Here is a 23355-nt window from a genome sequence, read left to right on the forward strand (position 1 = left end):
ACGCTGTTGCTGGTGAGGTGGTTCTATTGTTACACGCTAGCTGCAATCCTATTGGTTTGAAAACAGCCGAAGAATCACTCCATCGTTTTTATATTTCTTTATAACAAAAATATTTAGTAACACCTAAGACTACATGTAATCTTAAACATCCGACAATCCTTTTGTTATAAGGCTGGCGCCCAGAGCATATAATCCTATTCTAGAGAAATATTCGTAGTCCAAAGCATATAATTCTAATGCCATCACATACAGGGAACTTATAAAATATTATTATTGTCGAACCTTGTGCATATCTATCAGAGAATTAAGAAGGAAGAGGCACAGTCTTGCTGGAAAATGAACATACTGAACCTCGCTTCATTTACGAGGTTTATTTTTTTTCGAGACATGAGTCCATTTCGAAACTGAAGAAACAAAAGAAAAATCCAAACAGTGGATGCATTCTCATTCTCCCAGTAAACCAAAGAAGTTCAAGCGAACCTTCTCCAACGGAAAGTGTATCGCTACTGTGTTCTGGGACTGGAATGGAGTTCTCTTGGTGGAATTCATGGAACGTGGCACGACAATCACTGCAGCCTCATTCTGCGTGACTCTTCAACGTCTACGAAGGGCAATTCAGAATAAGCGGAGAGGAATGTTGTCATCAGGCATTGTCTTTCTCCATGACAATGCTCGGCCGCACACGGCAGCTGTAACAAAGAAGCTCCTGCAGCGTTTTTGTTGGGAAGTGATAGATTATCTCGGACTTGGCTCCATCCGATTTTCATCTTTTTGCTCACATGAAACGCTGGCTAGGAAGACAACATTTTGGCACAGACATCGAGCTGCAGACCAGCGTAGAAACATGGCTGCAAACACAGGCGGCTCCGTTCTATGACGAGGGTATTGGAAAGTTTGTACCACGGTACGACAAATGTCTAAATCGGAGTGGCGACTATGTAGAGAAATAACGTAACTATGTAAGTACTTGTTACAAATAAAAACATTTTTATTGTCACTGTGGTTTTAATTTCGTGACCGATCGGACCTTGAAAAAAATAACCCTCGTAATTAGTCAGAATTAAATTATTTCATTCTTAATGTAAATTTATATATATATGAAAAAAAAACAAGTAATACGTATATCAGGACTGAAAGATAGAATTTATTTACAACAGAGTACTAAAATAAATGTCTTCCGTGACAAGAAATTTGAATTTTAACTTTTTTTTCCTATTCAGTTACCATTTCAACTAAGAATTGATGAGGTCTGAAAACTCTCAGACTGCCTTAATGTGCAATCTTTATTGTTTAGGGAGATTCTGATGAATTGTGATTTTTGTATGGACTCTCTACCTATTTTTAATGGAATCTTATTTCTCACATATTTATTTATTTATAAATAAATATTGTTTATGTATTTACTTATAAATACTGTAATTGTTTAAAAATTTGTATGCAATAGTTTAAAAAATGTTAATGTAAATATTATTGAAAAAAAAGTTTAATATAAAAAGGCGTAAAGCAGAAAGTGCTTTAAAAAAAAGGAAGGTTTGTCAGACGTACCGATAATAACGTTGCTTATGAGGAAAATAAAGGAGATACACAGCGTCAACGACAGGTAACGAACACAAAGTCGAGATGAAGTTCGGCTCTAAATGTATGCGTTACATTTCGAGTCTACCTAAGAAAACTTAAAATGAGAAATTTGTTTAAAAAGGTCGCACATGTTGATATGCAGAAAGAAAGGTATGAGTGAATAATACTAATAACTAACACTATTTTATTTTGTATTTAATTTGCATGTAGATTTATTGGAATATTGACTATATTCGTTCAGAACAAATCCAGTTCTATTCGAAGACAAATTTCTCTGCTTTTGTTCAGTAAAATATTAATTCGTCTCTTAATTAAGCTATCCCAATTCGATATCTACATCGAATACCATCTTATGGTATTACATGAAGTCGTATACCATCTTACTCATAAACTGTCAGATCTGCGAGACATAATGCTCTGCTTTCGTTACTACTTGTATTAGGATACACAAATATCATTTCATTGTATTTTTAGTAAAAATAAATCTGCAAAAAGTAAAGCTGCTGATACATAGGTTTATTATACGAGAGGTTGCGGTTTCATATCTGTCGTAATAAAAAAAAAAAAGTGGTGTTATTTACGGTTAAATACAGACCGATAGCCGATTCTTCTTTTCTACTTCTTTTACTTTTTAATAATAAGGAATACATTTTTGTAATGTGTGAAAAATACGAAGCCTGATTGGGATTCGAACACAGAATTATCTGGCAGAGTTACAGGAACTCTACCGTATTGAAGCACGTGTAAAAATAGTTTAAGTACTATTAGTTACTTGCTATCAATAAATCGATAGTAATTTTTATTTCTATTTTATGCTAAACGGCTATCAAAACCAAATTAATTTATATCACACATCTTATGTGCTATTAATTAAATATAATTAATAATGATATTTCGTTAAAAATCCCATAATATTAAGCAACGATTAAAGTACCAGTAATTTGTAGGCTTACAATAGACTGCAGATTAAGTTTTAATGAATTTTTTCTCCAATAAAATAACTTGGTTGTTATTTATTGATGTAAGTACGCTAGAAAATTCTTTCGTTGAAATATTTTACTCGTGATTGGAATTCAAAGTAGAATTAAAGAGTCCTGAGGGGAAGATAAAGGGATTTGAAAAGTAGAAGTCGAAGCAGGCAACATACATTCTTCATCGCAGCTTTTTACTCAACCCTGCCGTTATCACGAGTAAAAACCTTTATTCGATCGATAATACTTTACGCAAGCTAATATTGTATTATTTCCTATATCCTTTTCATTATTTAAATTCTTCCCACCTCATATTAAGTAATAGGCTTTTTTAATTTTATTTTTATATTTAAATAAAGATTAATAAAATCATTTTATCAAAATTAATTCCTCGTATAAAATATTTGTGTATGTTGCAGAAAATTAAATTAATAAATTCATAACATACTGTTTATAGTTTACTTAATTTTTTTCTTTATTAGGGTAGAAACTCATTTTTCTCTCTTTTCAATTCTCGTTTTTATTTGCTTAAAGTCTGAATTATTTTTCAGAAGATTTTGTTTAATAACTTAACTTACTTCGAATAAAGCTATTTCCAAAATTATTATTATTATTCGCCTTAATACGCCTTTACCGTACTTTAATTTATGTACTTAAAAGTAAAGGTTTAGTAGTGTTTTCTCTCTATTTTATATGAAATTTTATTAAAAACATACAACTTTTAAATAAAAGTATAATAAAAAGTAAAGCAGTCTACATTTAGCAGCAGAATATAATTGTTAAAAAATAATTAAATATCATTCGCTCACTGCTTAATTTTTTTATATTTTTTCCTTGTTAAGCGCTTTTGAAGAGGTCTCTGCATCGTTAGAACGTATGAAAATAATTGCGTTAATTCAAAAAAATTTATAAGCCAATTATAAAGAGTACATTTACCATATCACTTATATAAAAACTATAATATTTTTCTAAAAAAAAAGCTAACAGAGTTGTAGGACTTCCCAACACACGGCTTTTTTCTGATGCACGGCTTACACACACATGCACATACAACTTAATTTTAAATATTTATAATTTTATTTAAATATAATATTTTTTGTTTATTTAATTCATTGATTCTAACTAAAGCGCGCACGAATACCGTATTTCAATCGTGCTGGTGTGGCGGTACTAATGGTCACTTTAAATACTTTTTTACATTTTAAATATTATTTCATTTATTGAATTCTACCGATCATCTGTGACGTCACAACATAGCGGTCTACTACAGCAACTGTACGTCAGTGCTATATTAGCGCTCCTTGTGGTGGAGGGGGTACTATTGACGTAGTATACCCATTTAGCCGCTAGTTTATTTGAGCATTTTTAGGGTTCGGGTGTAATTTTGGGAAAGTTGTTTTTTGCTAATATTATTATTTTTTAATTTTTAACAAATGTGTATAAGAAAAATAAGAGTTTAATTAGGCGAAATCTCCAGATACTAAGGGTGACCTTGATCTTCAGCCTCACCCCCTTGACCTTTAAAAAAATGGCATTTTAAACCTTTAAATTTAATGGCATCAATGTCCCATACATAGAAGTAATATAACCAAGTTTGGTCAAAATCGGTCGAATAGTTCTGGAGAAAAGATAATTTAGAGGGCGACACCAAATGTACGTACATACGAACATCCGGAAAATTTCCATTCGGTTTTGGTTTTATGGGTTCATTAGGTGTCAAAACGTGACGATTCAGCGAAAACTGCATAAGCCCAAATTGGACCGATTACAATAGTTTCTCTCCTAAAGCTATAGCTCTGCTATAGCACTAGACGAGAAAGTAAAATGTATGTAAAAATATATATTATGATGTAATATTACATAAATAATTCTCATAAATTTTTTTGTATAAGTAACTGAGCTGGTAAACATCTTTTTAAATTCTAATTTTTCAAATACGTTTTTAATCAAATATGTACATTTATATATTTTCATAGTCGTGACGATCTGAGCGAATGACATCTAATCTATATTTATAAAAGGCAACGTTCGTATGTGTGTCCGCTTTAGAATAAAAAACTACTGTACCGATTTAAAAACGGTTTTTTGAAAAATGGTCCGCGTTGTCCGGAAAATGTTTAAAACTATTGAAATCCTCGATCTGACCAGTAGAAAGAAAGTTAGGGGTATTTTGACCGACTACTGATTTAGAGAGTAGTTTGAATAAAATCCGATAGATAGTGCTGTTGTTTTGACAATTGAATTTATTTACATTTTGAATTTTACAAAGTGAAAGGTTAAATTTTATAAAATTCCGTAATTTCAGTTTTTTAATGCTTTATCAAACTTTCCATTGTATTCATTTTAATTTATACTGTATATATATATACAGTATATATAAAAAGGATTAGCTCGGACTTGGCTCCATCCGATTTTCATCTCTTTGCACAATGAAACGCTGGCTAGGAGGACAACATTTTGGCACAGACATCGAGCTGCAGACCAGCGTAGATAAATTTATACAGTATAAATTTGAGTATATATATGTATATACGTATATATATGTATATACGTACATATATGTATATGAGTATATATATGTATATACTCAAATCTAGCAATAAGCGAAACGATGCGGGGTCAGCTAATTGTTAATAAATGAAAATAAGGAAGTAAGTAAGTATGTATTTTTAATAAATATTATTACTCATATTATATAATATTTATCTTAGTAGTGTAAAAAGGTTTTTCGTTAAGCGCATCTAACTATACTATTGTCAACTCTTATTATATTTGAAATGTGAAGTTCTCCTTCTGTTATGAAATCACAGCGCGTCTACTCGATTTGCTAATGTCCTAGAGCGGGTCCAAAAAATATTAGTTATAATCTTCTATAAAGGATATTAATACACTTTTATCCAGGCAACAACAAAAATATATCCAGTTACGATACCATAAAAAAAAAAATTAACCTAACGTCTATCTTATATTGAAGTTTTGCATAGAACACATGAAGATGATGTAACCCAAAATGATTATGGCTTTTAGTAAAAAGATTATATTTTTGGAAAGAAATATTTTTCCAAAAATTCCTGATAACATTATTTTTTTAATTTATTCTTAGCGCTTAAAGGACTAAATTAATAAATAATTATTTACGAATAAAAACCTTTTAAAAATTATATTTTCTACCCAAAAAGTCATTAAAATAGGGGTGGCCGTTAAGAAAACTACGTTTGCCGCCAAATTGGCAGAAATTCATAAAAAAGGGCGGATGTCATATTTCTAAATATAGCTAGACAAAATTTAAGACAATATTTGACACATACTTGAAACAATATTTTTTGTTTCATTAGAAGGGCAAACCTTCTCTGCTCAACAACAAATACTTTTATTTAGGAATTGTTTTAAAAAACCAATAACTACTAAGTCAAATAAATGTATCCCTAGTTATTATTGGTTTGAAACTCTAAATCCAAAAAAAAAACGTATTCAGAGGTAAGTTATTATCCTAATAATTAATAATAACAGGTTTAAGCCCTTTTTAAAAAATACTTCGATTATAATATTTTTTCAGAGAATAATTTATTTAAAATGAAAGTGTAACAAGAAAATCGTTGTCATTCTTTCAGAATGTATTTCTTTAGTTTAGTTGTATCGATGTGTTATAACTTTTTAATTTTATTACTGTCAGCTGAAACATGCTTCTAAGCATATTTATCGAGGTAGAAGAGATAAAAATGATAAGGTGGAAAATTTTCCAATTTCTAGTCAGGAAACGAACTCGAGACTTGATTTTATGTTTTTGGTTATTAAAGTTTTAAAAGAAAATTTCCATATTTTTATAAAGAGATCAAGTTCTTAGTTCATTCAGTTAATCTGAATTCAGCGCATAGGGTTATTACTGTTGGATATATTCTTATTATTTATTATTTAAGGTGCTCATACAGAATCAAATAAAATTCATCATTAGATAGTCAAAGTAAGTTTTTGAGAGACGGATGTTTTGATGTAAGAAGTTTAACCTCAAACAGCCCTTCACTTACTTAAACCGCTTACTTCTAATCTTACAAACACTGGCAGTTGTATGTCTACAGCCGTTTAATTCCCTTAGTTTTTTTCTTAAAACAAAAGAATATATGGTAGTCGTTTTTAAATATAATTTACATAGATCATATTATGCAAATATTCATCTTTAAATGTTTCCTATAAATCCATAATACAGTTTTCTTCTAACTGTATAAATACTTTTTTTTTTGTTGGGAATTTTGCAACTGTTTGTATCATATATATTTTTAAATGAGCAAAATACTCGTATTTGTAGTATTTTTATTTTTATTTTTGTGTTTTATTTCTCCAGAGTATTTATTACATTTAAGTGATTTTTTTAATAAAACTAATAAAATCTGAATCATATTAATAAATCACTTTATTACCTACGTAAATATATATCTTAAACTTTCATGAAATTTCATGCTTTGTTTTATTTTGTTACATATTATTCATTTCATATATTTACATAGAATCTGTGGGTAGTTTAACGAATATTTTATTTTAACATAGATTTTTTTTTTAAATCGGTTGAACATTTTAACTTTTTGTAATAATTATTTAATAAAGAATAATTTATCCCAAAAGTAACTTAATATAAATACAAACAGACACAACGAATAATATAATATAAAATGTAAATAAATTCATATGTAAATAATTATTGTTAAAATACCTCATCTTCCTGTGACGTCGCCAATTCAGGTTCATTTTCTTCAAGTTTAGTCAATAACTTGTCCTGAAAAAAAAAATCATTGTTAAATAGCTTACTCTATTTTTACTTTCCTGGATTATACGTAATTATGTACGTGTGTTGGGTATTTGAAGCTTAATAATTTTGACTGGATAAAACTGATTTTGATTAAATTTTGTACAGAAGCTCGTATGTATGAAGAAACTTGTTGGTAAAATTTTGGGGTCGATATCACCAGGGGATGGAGTAGATAGTCTTTTGGGATCAATTTTCTTAAAACTTTTGCCAACATATCCCCACTTTATATTAAGCTTAAGTATATGCGTGAATTCTTTATCTTACCTTTTAAAACAATAGTTTGCTCTAAGATTCCCCCTTCCTCAAAAATCGAAAAAAGCTGTCTTTTTATTTATTACATATTTTTTAGTCGAATTTTTTTTATATCTTCCTAGGTATGGTAGTAGTACAAGTGATCCCAAAAAAGTTAGGGGAAAAATTTGGAGGTTGGGGAGAAAATTAAAGTTTATAAATATCGATTTTTTGAATTTTTTAAAGTTTTTTTGGTTTATTTTCATGTATCATTATTTTTTCAATATATATAAGTAAATAACCAATGACAGGAAAGTATTAAAACTTTGTTTTCAATTTTTTTTTTTTTTTAATTTACGCTGATAATAAAAAAATATGTTAAATAAATGATTTTGGGTGATTTTGTTTATTATTTTTGATAAAGAAGTACAGGCTTAGATTTCGTTCTAATAAATTAATTTTTACTGTAAAAGATGCAATTTTTTATTTTTTAAATACATAAATTTTATTCAAAACACCATTTATGTAGTTCTTTGAAAAGATATCTTTTTACCTTAGACTTGTTTAATGAGTGAATAATCATATTAAATCGACTGATTATTTTCATTAATTATATATTTATATCTTAGCAGAAAATAAAATTAAAAAAGTGCTAGTTGCATCTAAGACAATGATACGTAGTAGCACTGAATTAGATCTTTAGGTCTAATTTTTTTTTTTTTGTAAATGGAGTTATTCAATGATTTTAATTTGTTTAATAATGATTTCATTAAACAGTGTAACACTTTAAAAGTAGGCTTATTAGCTTAATGCCCTCCACTATAATTTGTAAGATTAATTCCTAATATATTGATTGCAAGATGTAGTTTTCAAATGTGTTTTAGGTGTAAGATATCCTATAGACTGAAATTATACGAACTGTATTAGATGATTAAGGCAGCAGGATGTATAAAATCATTCAGAATCTTCTAAAACAAGTTTGAAAATCATTTTCTTTCATAACTTTTGCTTATGAGGCAGATATGAAATAATCAGACTTCTTGTATAATACAGTAAAAAAAAGTATTGGATAAAGTAAATGTATATATGTGGAGTTCTAAAGGTAAATTCTCTTATATTAATATTTCATCTTGATGGTACAGAACTCTGTTTCATTTTTGTGAATGGAATAGCAACGATTGGCCCAATACTTGTACAAAAAAAAGGCCTAATACATATACAAAGAAATAATTTTTTAACCCTAAAGAAGATGTGTATTCCACTATTCCATATAAAATTTGGTTTTACCATGAAAACATTCATCAGAGAGAAATCTGAGATGTTAAACTTTTATTTATCTGAAGAGAAAGATTTGAAAATTAGAAATACAAAATTAAAGGAGATGATTTACTGACAAAAAATTGGTCGCGCATTTATAGAGGCTAACGAACGATAAAGTCTTTGAGAGGAGCTTGAATGATTCTCAAACAATAGAGCTTTATTAGAGAGATACTTTATACCATAAACCAAAAAAAAAAAAAAAATGAAAAATGCACTTTAAAACTTCTGTAGGATTGTTCGTTGAAAGCGTCAACAATTTACAATCATCACGGCTGGTGTAAACGGAGAAAACTGGACTGTTAAATATTGAAGTTTCACCACATGGTACTCTTAACTTCTTTAAGGGTCTAGTTGAGTGCAGTGACTTTCTTAACTGCACTGAGGTAGAAATTGTTGAGGAATTGAATGAACAAGGAGATAGTGTGTCGACGATTGAACACCCAACGTAACGGAGAGTTTACATCCTCCACGTCGCGTGTATTTGGGATTCAAAGCCAAAGCGCCCAGAAAATATAAAGACCGGCTTTCACAGACTAGACTTCGTTTCGTTCAACCCAACTCTATTGCAATGTTTTGAATATCAGAGCGGGTGTTTTAGACACCTAGCGGTACGTTGCACAAGGAAGCAGATCTGTGTTTGTGGAGAACCACTTCATCCTAATGACCCGTGTGGGATCCACCTGTCTACGTCGACTGTCACAGAAATCAATTAGCATGATCGATAAATTGTTCAATATATAAAAAAAGGAGGTAGCCAATCAAGAGGTTAAGGTAATTCAGAAGGTGAGTTATTTAGTAGTGAAGGAAATCGTCAGAAATAGGTCGCTGAAGGAAATGTTACACGCACAGGCTACGTCGACTCCTGCAACTTCTTTCAGCGAAGCGAAAGATGTAATTCCGGAGTTAGCCCCAGCTTTAGATAGTATGGTTGAACGCATTGTTAATATAAAACTTGGAAATCGTCCAACCAGACAAGGAAGCCCAAAACGAGCAAAGAAATCAGCAGCTATTAGAGTAAAGAGTTCTTCTAATCTGAGGAATGAGTCTTTGACCAGTCCAAGTCGAAGGATAGTGATTCAAAATAGACATGAAGCCCGAAGCCAAAGTAGAAATCGAAAAAATCACCATGAAGGCAACTAGAAAAATCGGATTAAAATATTAGAAAAAGAGGATTTAGGGCAAATAAAAATGGAGTCTCCAAAGTCAAGAAAACCTTTAAGTGAAGAGGGCGAATATTTCAGCTGTCCCACGCACTTTAGCGGGGTGTGCATCCAGTCTCGACTCGATAATCGCATCTTCGAGGCCTCAGATATCTTGGAATTTGATGTCAATGACTTTACAAAGGTGGAAGAGAAACAAAAAAGGATGGGTAAACCTAGGCGATAAAATTTAAGAAGATTGGTGTTTTGTGCTTTTGAAACACTTTAAATGAAAGGATGTGTTTTTTAATTTTTTCATGACATGAAGTGTTATTTATAGTTTCGGAAAACCTTTTATTAGAAGATTTTTGTTTCTTTTTGAGTGGCAAGAATCACTTACACTCTCGGCATCTTGTGTTTCTCTGGGGTTTTTAGTATCCCTCGACAAGTCTATTTTTAGATGATATGTTTGACAAGACTAGTCTTTTGACTATGTCGCTGTTTTAATCAGGGAGGGTAAGAAATAATTTTTTTTCTTTCTTCATGTGGAAACGGACTAATGTCCAAAGTAGCCGATGCCCCTAAAACTTAAAAAATAATATTTATTTTGGTAAATGAAAAATTATTTTTTATAATCAGACTAATCAGGCATGTTATGCTTATGAGGATTACTTCCTTTATTAATAATATTATGACATAAAGTAAGATTGTAAGAAATGATAAAATTATAATACAAATGCAATAAAAAAATCAAATTATTATAAATACAAAATCTAAATACTCGTATATATGCTTAAAATTGAATGTTAAAAATAGTTTTATGCTCTAAAATAAGCGTATTTTTATTTTTTGTAAAGTATAAATATCGGGTGTTTGTTTTAAAACGCAACCCAAGCCCAATAGGTTTTACAAAATTTAATACAATAATTTCGGATGAAGAGGTTGGCAGCACTACCTATTTTTGTTATTTTATAATCAGCTTATATAATTTTTTATTATTATTTTTGGTTATCTGTGTTTTTTATTAAGAAGATATGGTTTGAACGCGGAAGAAAGGATTTTTATTGTCAAAAATTATTTAATAATTAAATCTTTTGTTTTGTGTCAAGAAGCTTTTCAGTTGTAGTTCCGAGTAAGATTGTACCAAATAAATCTTTCATCTTTTGATAAAGAAATATAGTTGGACTGCTTCTATTTGAAATCAGAGCCATAGCCGAAAACGTTCAGTACTTAATGACGAAACATTGGTAGACGTTAGGGTAAACTTTTTAAACCCACCTAACAAATGATTACGAAAACTTGCGCAACGAAAAGAAATATCTCTTTATAGTGCCTTAAAGCTACTCGACTACTTAACTTAAAGGCATACTGAATTATACCCAGTTGATTATACTGTTAGGCTGCACTACTGTCAATGCTTTAATCAGTTTGTTCGGGAGAGAATTAAAGTGTTAGAAGATGTATTTTTTACATATGAGGCTTGGTTTCATTTGAGTAGTTATGTTAATAGTCGGAATAGCTACTGGAGCTCCAAATATCTTACATAATCCATTCACGATCTCTACACCCACAGAAAATTGGTATGTGGTGTATAATTTCCAGTTGAAGAATAATTAGCCCCAAATTCTTTGAAAACACTCTTAATGCGCAGACCTCTGCCAAGGAATTGTAACGCAATTTAATGAAAACTTAGAATTAAAAGAGAGAGATTCTAGGTTTTAACAAGATGGGGCCACATGCCACACGGCAAGAGCAACCTTTGAAATGCAATGGGCCTTTTGAAAAGTTTCTTTGGTGAAAGAATAATATCGACTAACTTATGGCCAGCTAGGTCACCTGACCTTTCTCCTGCAGATTTTTTCTTTGGGGATATCTAAAAGGTTGTGTATTCAAAACTAATTCATACACCGTTGAAGAACTGAAAGAAAACATAACTCAAGAATTACGAGAAACTGGAAGAGCTACACTTCGAAAGGTTTCACGGAATATGAAAAAGAGGGCAAAGGCTTGCATAGATGAAAATGGTGGACACTTTCAACATTTATTATAAAGATATTTGACGTCAATATTGTTTTTCACAAATAATTTTAATATTTATAAGTAATAGCATTAAATATAGCACATTATTTTTCTTTAAATCTGGTTGCTTTTTTGTATTATGTTCTAAAACAAATATCCAATATTCAGATACATGGTTATGGATTTACTTATTAACAATTACGATATATAATAACAGCGTAATAATTAGGTAGTTACAAAAAAGATTTTTTGCAAAATTTTAAAATCCTATTTTAGATAAGTACACACACATTAACAGAAGTTTAGTAGTAGTGGCAATCATAATATTATTATTATTATCTTCATTTTTAAACATTTCAAATTTTCCATTTGGAGATCTAAAATATTCAATGCACTAATATTTGTAGGCTATCAAAAAATTATTTTTTGATACTTGTATAAACCAGTTTTTAAAGAGTGATTCATTTTAATTCTTTGTTTAGTAATGTAGAATATTATAACATTTGTAATATAGATGGCATATTATTATACTCACACCTTATCTCCGAATTCTGCTGAAAAGGTAGGAAAGTTTTAAAAAATATTTTGGTATTAACAACATAGTTTTTATTGCATCAATTGCATTTAATTTTATCCACATGAAGAGCCGTTTTTTGTCACACTCGACTTAAGTGGTAGTAAAATCGTTAAAAAAACAAAGCATGATTAATTGTTTCAAATTTCGTAAGACTTTTGTTAAATATTAGCCTACCCGTAATAATATTTTATAGTTATGATGCTCGTAAATCACCTGAAGTACTAAAGGCACCAGTAAAGAGTTTATATTTGATGAGCAAAATGTTGTTTACTCTATATCCACTATTAATTAATATTGAGAAAAGCAGCTTTAAAATTACTTATCTATCGATTGCAACATAGATTGATCATTGGTACAAATACCTAATTTACCAGTGGCACCTACTTTTGGTACATTTACCGAAACATATCGTATTTTATTATCGCTTCAGTATAAAAATAATTCACAACTTTCTTTTTATATTATTATTTTCAGGTTGACTTCAGCAAAAATATTTCAATAGCTCAAAATAAAATTTTCTTCTAAGTAACGTTTTTAATTAATTTTTTTGAGAAACTTGGGCTAATCTGATTTTGTATATATTACTCTGATTATCGACTAGGATTCATTGTAACAAAAATTTTTAAGCGATGAAAATTAAGAATAAAATTTAAAACTTTTTTCATACAAGATATATTTTGGCATTTTAGACTTTCTTTTATTTTTTTAAAGGGAAAATATTTTTTTATAAAAATTGTATTCAATTTTTGTATAAAATCTTACAAGTGGTACGTGGGAGGACACTGATTGAGTTTTCTGTTTTAATAATTAAACACAGTATTATGAAATTTAGTTCCAAAAATTGTATTACTTACGAAAGTATTAATACAGGATTTGAAGGTGAATTGAAACAGGATTATTTTATTTTGATTTAAAGGATATACCCAAGGTCATATAAAAACCTAAAATAAATTAAAAATAAAAATTTTTCTAATTTTTTTCTACCAGCCTCAAAATTTATTTAATTTTATAGACTTCAAACGATTGAGATCTTTATCAAAGTAAGGAGTGACTGTATGGGTTTGTCTTCAGCAATTAATAAAAACATTGACTATAGAGTAGACTATAAATGAACAATTCCCTAACGTGGAAAACACTAATTTATCAACAAAATTTAGTCAAGTAACTATAATTCAATTCAAATCGATTAAATGTAAATATTATTTTAATTATGAGTTAATTTAATTAAATATATAGCTATATATATATATATATATATATATATATACTAGCGACAGACATTGACCTGACGCGGCATTATTCTGTAATAAATGCACACACATAAGTATAAGTAACTTAATTAAGTTAAAATTAGCAAGAATGTGTTCTAAATTTAATTAAATTGACTATTAGTATGATATTATCAGTTTGTAATTGTTGTATTATTGTAATGAGTTTATAGATTAATTATGTGTAGTATGGTTAATATTTATTTTCACTAAATATTGAGATGTCCGATGAAAATTGAATTAAAAAATCGAAACGTTGTAAAATTAATAATTAGTGTAATTAATAAATTTTCATCCATCTTACTACTAATTTTCACTTAACATCATTCTAAAAAAGTACCTCCTACATATTTTTTTTTTTTTTTATTTAATAATTTTGATGTTTCATAACCATGTAACAGCTTAATTAATCAATTAATAAAAAAATTAAAGCACTGTAAAAAAGCAACGTAGTTAAAATTTTAGTAGAAATTTTTATCATTTTACTCATTCTTTATTTTAACATCTATTTTACCAAATTTTAGATAATTGTAAATTAAAAATAACTTTAGAAAACGTTTTATAAAATTAATCAGCTAAAATATTATAAATTCAATTTTTTAAATATACTTTAAACTATATTATAAGTAATTTATATTTTAATATTATAAATATTATAGTTTATTTTACAAACTTAAATTTTTATTTTCTAAGAGCCGTTCAATACATCATAAGTTGCATAGAATCAAATGAGAATTGACAATTTACATTTGTAGGTTAGGTTGATTGTTGTTGAATGCACGTGTATACATCATTAAAATTCATGAAAAATCATGTAAAATACTCACATCAATACTGCACCTTACAAATTTGCACAATGTACATTTTTTAATTAAACTTTAAAACGTTATTACAATAAATAATAATATAATATAATATTCTCAATAAGCGCGCAATTCTAGCAGACTCGGCAATGCTTCGCTATTGCTAGATCTGAGTTTACATACAGATTAAATGACAACAATTGAAAGTTTCATAAAATCTTAAAAAATTGAACATTAGCAATTTAACAAAATTTAATCTTTCACTTTATAAAAGTCAGAATGTAAATAAATCCAAATGGCAAAACATTAGCACTACCTATCGGATTTAATACACACCACTCTCTAATCACAGAATTCGGTGGAAAATAATTTTTTAACGAAAAGTGTTGTGGCTGCAAAATCATTACAATTAATACTTAACACTAAGAAACTTACAAAACATTACGGAACCTTATAAAATTTCACCTTTAACTTTATAAAATTCAGAATGTAAATAAATCCAATTGTCAGAACAGCACTACCTATCCGATTTAATTCAAACTATTCTCTAAACACAGTAGTTCGTTAAAAATACGAATTTTAATGTAAGAACAACACTAAACTACGACGCAAGTAACTGATATGCGTTAAAGCAACAAAATAAAACAAATTCCTAGAATCCGATCGCAGCACCAACTACCGGGTTTGACTGATAAACCAAAAATTAAAAAAAAAACTTCTAAAACGCGATCGCAGCAGCTCTGCCTACCGGACCCACACGCTGCCTACCGGACCCAATTGTGAACCTTAACCATCCCAAGATCAACAACAAATAAATAAATTTAAAAAAACATTTTCACTTCAATACTGTACCTTACAAATTTGCACAATGCATATTTTTTAATTACACTTTAAAACGTTATTTCAATAAATAATATAATATTTCTCAATACCCGCACAATTCTAAATGCGATCGCAGTGCTGCCTACTTCTTACTTAATCAGTTGTGAATTTGTTTACATTGGCAACGGCCATACGGGCTCTTTGTGATTGGTTGTTGTGTTTGACAGCGGCCATCTTGCATTGATCTGATTGGTTTCCCTTTGTTTACATTTCCATCTGACTTATTAGCCTCTTATTTATTAAAAAACCGTTTTCTCGCGATTTTTTTTAACACAAAATTACGAAATATTTTTCTCAATTTGATCGCAGCACCAACTGTCGGGACAAACTAAAATTAAAATAGAATATTATTGAATATTCGATACTGCGATGGTAGTGCAGTCTGCCGAATCCAATGTAAAACATTCCAAAATCAACAACTACTTATAAATAAAAAATTAATTAAAAAAACATTTTCCAGTGGACCAAATTGTGAATCTAAATCATTCTCGAATCCCCTTGAACACACACACAAAATTTCATCAAAATCAGTCCAGCCGTTTAGGAGTTCACTTTCATACACACGCACACAAGAAATATATATACAAAGATATGTGTATATCAATACACATCTATCAATACATATAAATGGACTATAGTTAGATTAAAAATATGAAAATTATGTTGAAGTACTAGTACATACTACAGACCTGTGTAATAAAATTAAAATCATTAAACAATAACTAAAGGCGATTTACCATCAACCATCTCAATTTAATTAAGATATTCACGCATAAAGCTGGAACCTAATACCGTTTTGATTTCGTTTTTCAACATAAAATTAAAAAACTATGTGTTTTATTACATATCTAGTTTTCAGCTCTCTACCTTGATCCTTATCCGAGATGTAAGGTATTCTACGGTAGTGGAAAGGAGAACGAAAAGAAGTATGTTCCTCTACAGTAGGAGCGTAATAGAGTTTCTATGTAAAGAATGAAGGAAGAAGAGAATTTTTCAGGCTTTAATTGTTATTTATCAGTATTATTTTCACAATCATAAGGCTAAAGAAGATAGCGGAGTCCAGCGGGTCCATCGCCTGGCTAGACGAAGGGCGAAGAAGCGAGCGCCCTGACCAGCTGGTAACATATATATATATATATATATATATATATATATATATATTTATATATTAGAGCTATATACTCGTATATCTCTGGAGTTTATACTTACTAATTGTTATCACTGGAGATTTAGGAGCAAGCCACACAATTACCTATGCGAGAAGCATTAACTCTCTAAGTGGAGGCATTAATATTTCACAAAAAACAATCAACCGATTAAGCTGAAATTTTGCATGAACATATTTGTTATACTGCAAAGAACATAGGACTCTAACCGTTACGAAATATCTTACTGTTTCAAGATATGGCCGTTTTAATTGCTTGCCGTATACTTTCCTTGCCGATTATATTCCTTGCCGATATTCAACTTTACTATGGCCAAACCATGGGTTAAATTGAATTCAGAAACCACTTGCAATATTTAAAATTAAATTTTCTAAAAAAAAGTTTTTCGTTTTTTTCAATATCTCTTTCTGTTAATGAGAAAAGTAGCTTTAAAGGTCGGACCGTGTATGGCATTCATTTCTTTAGAATTTCCCTTCACTTTTAAGGGCCATCAGTTTCAACTTAAAGTTTCTTTGTCGATGACAGAAAATAAATCACAAGGGCAGACGCTTCTAGTGTCCGATCTTCACTTTGAGAGTCAGTGCTTCTTGCATGGGTAATTGTATGTGGCTTGCTATACTCTTGAGAGTATATATAGAGATTGTTCCCACTGGAAACTATCGAGTGTCCAGTGGGAACAATCTGTATATATACTCTCAAGAGATAAAAGCTATAAATATTGTATACAAGTCCATTCTTTAGATTATATTATACATAAAATGTATTTTAGGTATAAACATAAAATAAATACAAATAAAAAGTAGAAGATAAGAAACGAAGTTCTAACAGTAACCTCTTTGTGGTGTTTTTCGGGTGTCAATAAAACCGTGCCAAATGTGTTTTTACCTTTAGGAATGGCAATAACTATTATTTTTAAGATGGGGCCCGATTATGCTGAAACCCGAATACTTTATAAAATTTCGAGCCGGTGCTGACCAAAATGTTGCTCTGAAAAAATTACAATACACTGATAGTTTTTATAAATTGAACAGGCTTTAATTTTTATTTATCATTATTATTCTCACAAGCATGAGAATATTGAACATACCTACGTATATGCATACTCACTATTGTATGCATATACAATATTTATTGTATGATTGTATATATATATATATCTATAAAAATAATCCTTGCTTAATATTAGATGTTGTAGCTTTATGATAAACCCTAATCTCATTATGATATTCAAAATATTTTTCTTCGAAAATCAAAGAAAATTATTTTTTAAACTTAAGGTGATAAAAAAATAGACATTCCTGATTTCCAGAAATCTTAATAAATTTTTTTGTTGTCGTTTCTATATTCCTTTTCGTTGTTTTAAAACAAGTTGTAGTCTTCTCCGCTTTATGTAATTTATCCGTATTTTAAATAAAAGTCAAATAATTAAATTTAATTAAAATATATTTAGAATTAGTAAAGTTATTAATAGTCGTGTTTAATTTTTTTAGATCTGACTTTAAATTTTAATTTTAATTTTGTTTTATATCTGAACATTTAAAATTTAATGAAGAACGTTAAAAAAGGATTACTTTTTACTTTTTTATCGGTCTTAATAAAAAAAAAAAATTTTTTAATGTCAACCTTCTAGAACCTTAAACTGCAGCTTCATACTAATGAAAACGCAAAAAGAAATAAAAGTGTATAAACGGATTATACTCATAACCTAATGATCTTTGTAATATACTAATTTTCCAGTACTAAATGCAGAAAAAATAGGATCTTTTGTCGCTGATATTGTTATAAAGTTACAAGTAGGCTAAGTTTAAAAGAGAGTGATAGAATAGCTGTATTCTGTCTGCACGGCGTACATAATATATATTCTCCATACATATTGTTCTTTCAATGTAATTTTGCAAGCACATGTAGAAAATAAATTTATTAAATAATAAGTATGGCGTGTCTTTTTATTTCTCTTTTAGAGAAAAGTGATCAGTTGTAATTCAGTATTATATCTGATATTACCTAATATAGAGAATGAAAATAGGCCAAGGTGAAAGTCAAGGCAATTTTCAGATTTTAAAGAACTCCATCATATACTCATAATATCCCCCACCTAAATAATCTTCCGCAATTTCTTTGTTAAATAAGCAGTGGTAAACCAATATGTCACGCTAAATTATCACGCTAGTATAGATTACGCTGCAGTGTTATTGTTCGTAACTAATACAAACATACTGTTTTTAATAGTAAATATATTAAAAATATGAAAATAGAATTAATTTTGAATCATTATTAAGGTTAAAATTATTGAATCGTTAGTAAAACAAAAATTTATTCTTACAAATAATAAATAAACTAAAAAGTTATGTATAGATCTATCAAAATTATAAAGAAATTCCGATGCTTTCTTTGTAAATTCTTACTAAAAAATATATGTTACACAATGGTAGTGATTATTTAGATCAGAGGTTCCCAAACTTATTTTCGTCATAGACCACGTTCAAACTTTTGCTGGTTCCGGTGGACCCCCTGCAGCTACATTTCTACCATATTTCCAGTCGACGGAAAATGTGAAGATTAGACAGATCTAACTATGAAAATTTGCGTTACGGCTGAGTTCCACGAACTAAAAGCTCCCGAAAAAAAAGTGAGAATTGATTGGCTAATTTTTGATTGACTGTGATGTGAGTGGATGTCAAAAAAGTAAAGTTGGCCATTCAAAAAAAATGCTTCCATCCAACTTTACATTTTTGACATCTACTCACAGCAAAAGAAAGCAATCAATTCTCACTTATTTTATTTAGAAAACTTCTCCAGAGTGGTAAAAAGCAAAAGGAAAATAATATATTTTTTTGTGTTGCATTTATTCAAATATGTAATCATTACGCTATTAATTATTATTGTTATCATATTGGAATGTAATATAATAAAATTGTCGTAATATAATTAAAATTAAACATTAATAACGTAATGTAACTTCTACAATGACAATCACAAAATAGTTACAATTTTAATGGGAGGGATGTACTTGATGGATTGACAGAAAATGATCAATATTTGGCTTCACTTTTGTTAGGAATAAGCGCAAATCTCTCCGTTCTGTGATATTGAATCTGCTCCTTTTTTTTTATAAAAGGTTTGGAATGGCACTAAAACTTTTTTCGACAAGATATGACGAGGTAAACGCTATCAAAAGCTTTCTCGCAATTCCCCACAGTCCAGAATATTTTTCTGGTATTTCTGCCTGCAGCCAAAATGTTTGATATCCTCTTTTAAATTTCACCTTCAGCTCCTCATTAGTGCTAAGCTCGATTAGCTCCTCTTGTAATATCACATTCTCCACTTCCGTTTCATCAAATGGATTTATGGTATTTCCATCGTCAGAATATCTTCAAATTTGATTTTGAAGTCATCATGCAGGGCAATTAAATGTTGAACGTATGTCTGAATATCCTCATCAAGGCATTCTAGCTGTGACAAGTTTGAAAACTGGGAAAATACGCGCCGACTAATATTTTGCTTCATAAATTTCAATTTTCCAAGAAAAGCTGAAATTACACCCTTTGTTTTTATTAAATTGAGACTGTCCCCTTGTAATTGTAAGTTAATGTCATTAAATTTTTTGAACAAATCTATCAAATACGCGATGTCAGCTTTCAAAGTGATCAGGTTTTCTTTTAAATCTGAATCTTTACCTTCCAGAAACTCTAAAACTGATTCAAAAAGTGAGTAAAATCTTGTTAAACATGCACCTTTCGACAATCAGCGTACTTCAGTATGTAAGAGCAATCGTTGGAAGTCTTCATCAATTTCATCGCACAATTGGGCAAATAAACGCGTATTCAATGCATTGCTTCTTATCTTGTTAACAGCATTAATTACAAGTTGAAGCGATTGGTGCAATCTATCACTCAGATTTTTCGCTACTAGGTGTTGTCGGTGGATGACACAGTGAATTGCAGTTACCTCTGGTATAATTCTTTTAAGATGGCTTATAAACCCACGATATCGCCCGACCATGGCAGGAACTCCATCTGTTGCCACCGAAATGACGTTTGTGAATGGAATTGATTTTTCGTTAAAAAAATCACTCAGGACATTAAATATTGATTCACCTTTAGTGTCCGTCTCCAAAGTTTTCGCGAATATTAGCTATTCATGAATTTCTTCGTCCATAACAAATCTAACATATGCCAATAATAATGCTTCATTACCAGGTAAAGCTGACTCGTCCAGTTGAATAGAAAAATGAGTTGTTTTCAGATAATTACACAAGAACCTTTCAATATCAGTGCTCATTTCATCAATACGTCTTTGTACAGTGTTGTTACTTAAAGGAATTCTTTTGAGTATGTCAAATGGAGATTTGTGCAGAACAGTTTTTAAAACCTCTTCAACAGCGGGTAAAATTAACTGTTCTCCAATGGTGTGCGGTTTTCCAGATTTCGCTATAAGTAATGAAATATTGTACGATGCCCGCAAGCCATCATCGTTACTTTCAGACGTTGAAGCGAACATACTGTGCACGGTAGGTCTCTTTTCATATTTTTCCTTCAATGTTTGAAAATATTTCAAATCTTTACCTATTTTATCAGGATGTCACCTTTTTAGATGATCTTCGAGCTTCGATGGTTTCATAGAGTCATTGCTCAAAATTTTGCTGCAGAAAAGGCATATAGGCAATCGTTTGTCTGCCTTTGATGGAAGAAATCCAAATTTTAAATAATCAACACCGTACAGTCGACATTTCTTCTTAGATTCAGCCATGTTTCGTATCAGTTATCTACCGGTAAATAAAAAAAAAAACTTTGTTTTGTTTTAGTAATCTCAAGGCGGTGTTACTTAACAGGATATGACTATTTTAACAGAATAGGATTAATTAATTATTGCAGTGAAATAAAGTACCAGCGGCAAACTGATTCTAATTATTAAAAGCAATAAATCGGTAAGATCCATAATAAAGTTTTAAGAAAATGGCTGAACCGATTTTAATGTGATGTAAAAACTTTTTTCATTAATTATATTTTGATATATTTCTGTAAATTCTATAGAAAATACTTTTAAATAACCAATATTTTGATATCACAACTCTGCGATTTTAATCATATATTTATTACTTTGATGCACGTTACAAGTATGTAAAGACAGGTACAATTTATGAAAATATACAACGTGTTACAGAATAAGGGTTATAACCGGGAAATGGTATGTTCAGGATCAGTTTTTAAGTCGATTCCAATCGTTTTTTTTTATATATCTGAAAAAAAATTTAGACCAATAATTAATAAATCCTTAAACGGAAGAGATTTCTTTTAGGAATAAGCCTCGCCTTTTGTACCTACGTATTTTTTGTAATTTGTGCATTTTTTGTTTACTGACGTGTACAATAAATAAATAAACAATAAACAAAATAAAAGTAAGTATAACAAAAAAGCAGGTAAATGACTTACTACTTTTTCCGACACTGGCAAACGCTAACATCTATTCACTTTACTTTTCTTTTCAAAATTCCGGAAACAAATGAGTAACGTTTATCCTTGGCAATCTTATTTATATTAGTGAAGAATCAAACAAGTTCATGCAAGATTGCTAGTACACACACCACAAGCGTTGCGGACGGCGGCAGCGGCGGCGCTTTGCAAGTCTCGACACGTTCGTTGTACTGAATATGGAATATGCAAGTTTTTACAAGTAACAGTCGCTGAGCTTCTCAAAACATTATCTGCCTAGATTGATACGCAAAGTCAAGCCAACATTTTAGTTCTTCACTATCGAAACCAGATGAATTTTCGTGGACCCCCGCTTACGAATTGTGAACCCCCATTTTTTCGTCACGCCAACGTAGACCCCCGTCGAGTCTCCCGTGGACCCTGGGGGTCCACCTGGACCACTTTGGGAATCAATGATTTAGATAACTATACATTTGATTTTTAACTTACTTCATTTGTTATCTATTAATACTCACTTCTTAATTTAAATTACGATAGCATTCAACACTGCAGAAAGTTCATCGTTGCATGATACTGATGTTAGCTCAGGTGTAAAAAAAATATATATTTATAAAATTATATTATGAAAGTGAGAAAACCACATAGCTGCTAATTTTTTTTAAATTTTACCGGGAAGAAAGTAATGAGTACAAAGAGACAATGACTGGTTTTAGTTTTTCTTCTTACCAGGCTATTACAGCGTTATCGGTTAAAAAGTTTCATAAAATAAAAATCTCAAATTATACAAAGTTTTAGAAAATTTATTTCAACAGAGAAATATTTTGATTTTATTTTCTCTCTCTTGGTAACACTGACTAAGTATAACTTTGTTACTGATAAAACTATTTGAGTTCATCAGAGGTTTTTTATCAAGTTTGTTTGCTGCTTTGGTTGTCTATTGTTGAAGTAGTGAATTTTCGTGAGTGTTTTTATCCCACTTTTGGCTGAAAGGATTGGAAGTTTCTTATTTCATTTTTCATTTTTTTTTTTTTTGGCGTAATGAATATGAATACAACTTTACAAGTATGTCTGAGAGAATTAGATTTTGCGCACAAGTAAAGCACAAAGGAAAATAGCATATTTTCCTTTAAGTAAAGTTTAAGTTTAAGTAAAGTTTAAGTAAAGTTAA

General features: G+C 29.8%; 2 protein-coding genes across 2 annotated transcripts in view; one reads left to right on the forward strand and one right to left on the reverse strand.

Moving 5' to 3' along the window:
* LOC142318336 (uncharacterized) overlaps window positions 1-23355 on the reverse strand; it is a 353802-nt gene that overhangs the window by 23392 nt on the left and 307055 nt on the right. Inside the window, exon 3 of the mRNA XM_075354919.1 lies at window positions 7255-7317. Within this exon, the coding sequence (XP_075211034.1) occupies window positions 7255-7317 (63 nt within the window). The remainder of the gene's footprint in view (window positions 1-7254; window positions 7318-23355) is intronic.
* Window positions 9736-23355, forward strand: part of LOC142318533 (pancreatic triacylglycerol lipase-like) — a 78587-nt gene continuing 64967 nt past the window's right edge. Inside the window, exon 1 of the mRNA XM_075355094.1 lies at window positions 9736-10006. Within this exon, the coding sequence (XP_075211209.1) occupies window positions 9736-10006 (271 nt within the window). The remainder of the gene's footprint in view (window positions 10007-23355) is intronic.

This window comes from Lycorma delicatula, chromosome 1 (assembly GCF_047948215.1).
Source record: "Lycorma delicatula isolate Av1 chromosome 1, ASM4794821v1, whole genome shotgun sequence".
NCBI classification, from domain to species: Eukaryota; Metazoa; Arthropoda; class Insecta; order Hemiptera; family Fulgoridae; genus Lycorma; species Lycorma delicatula.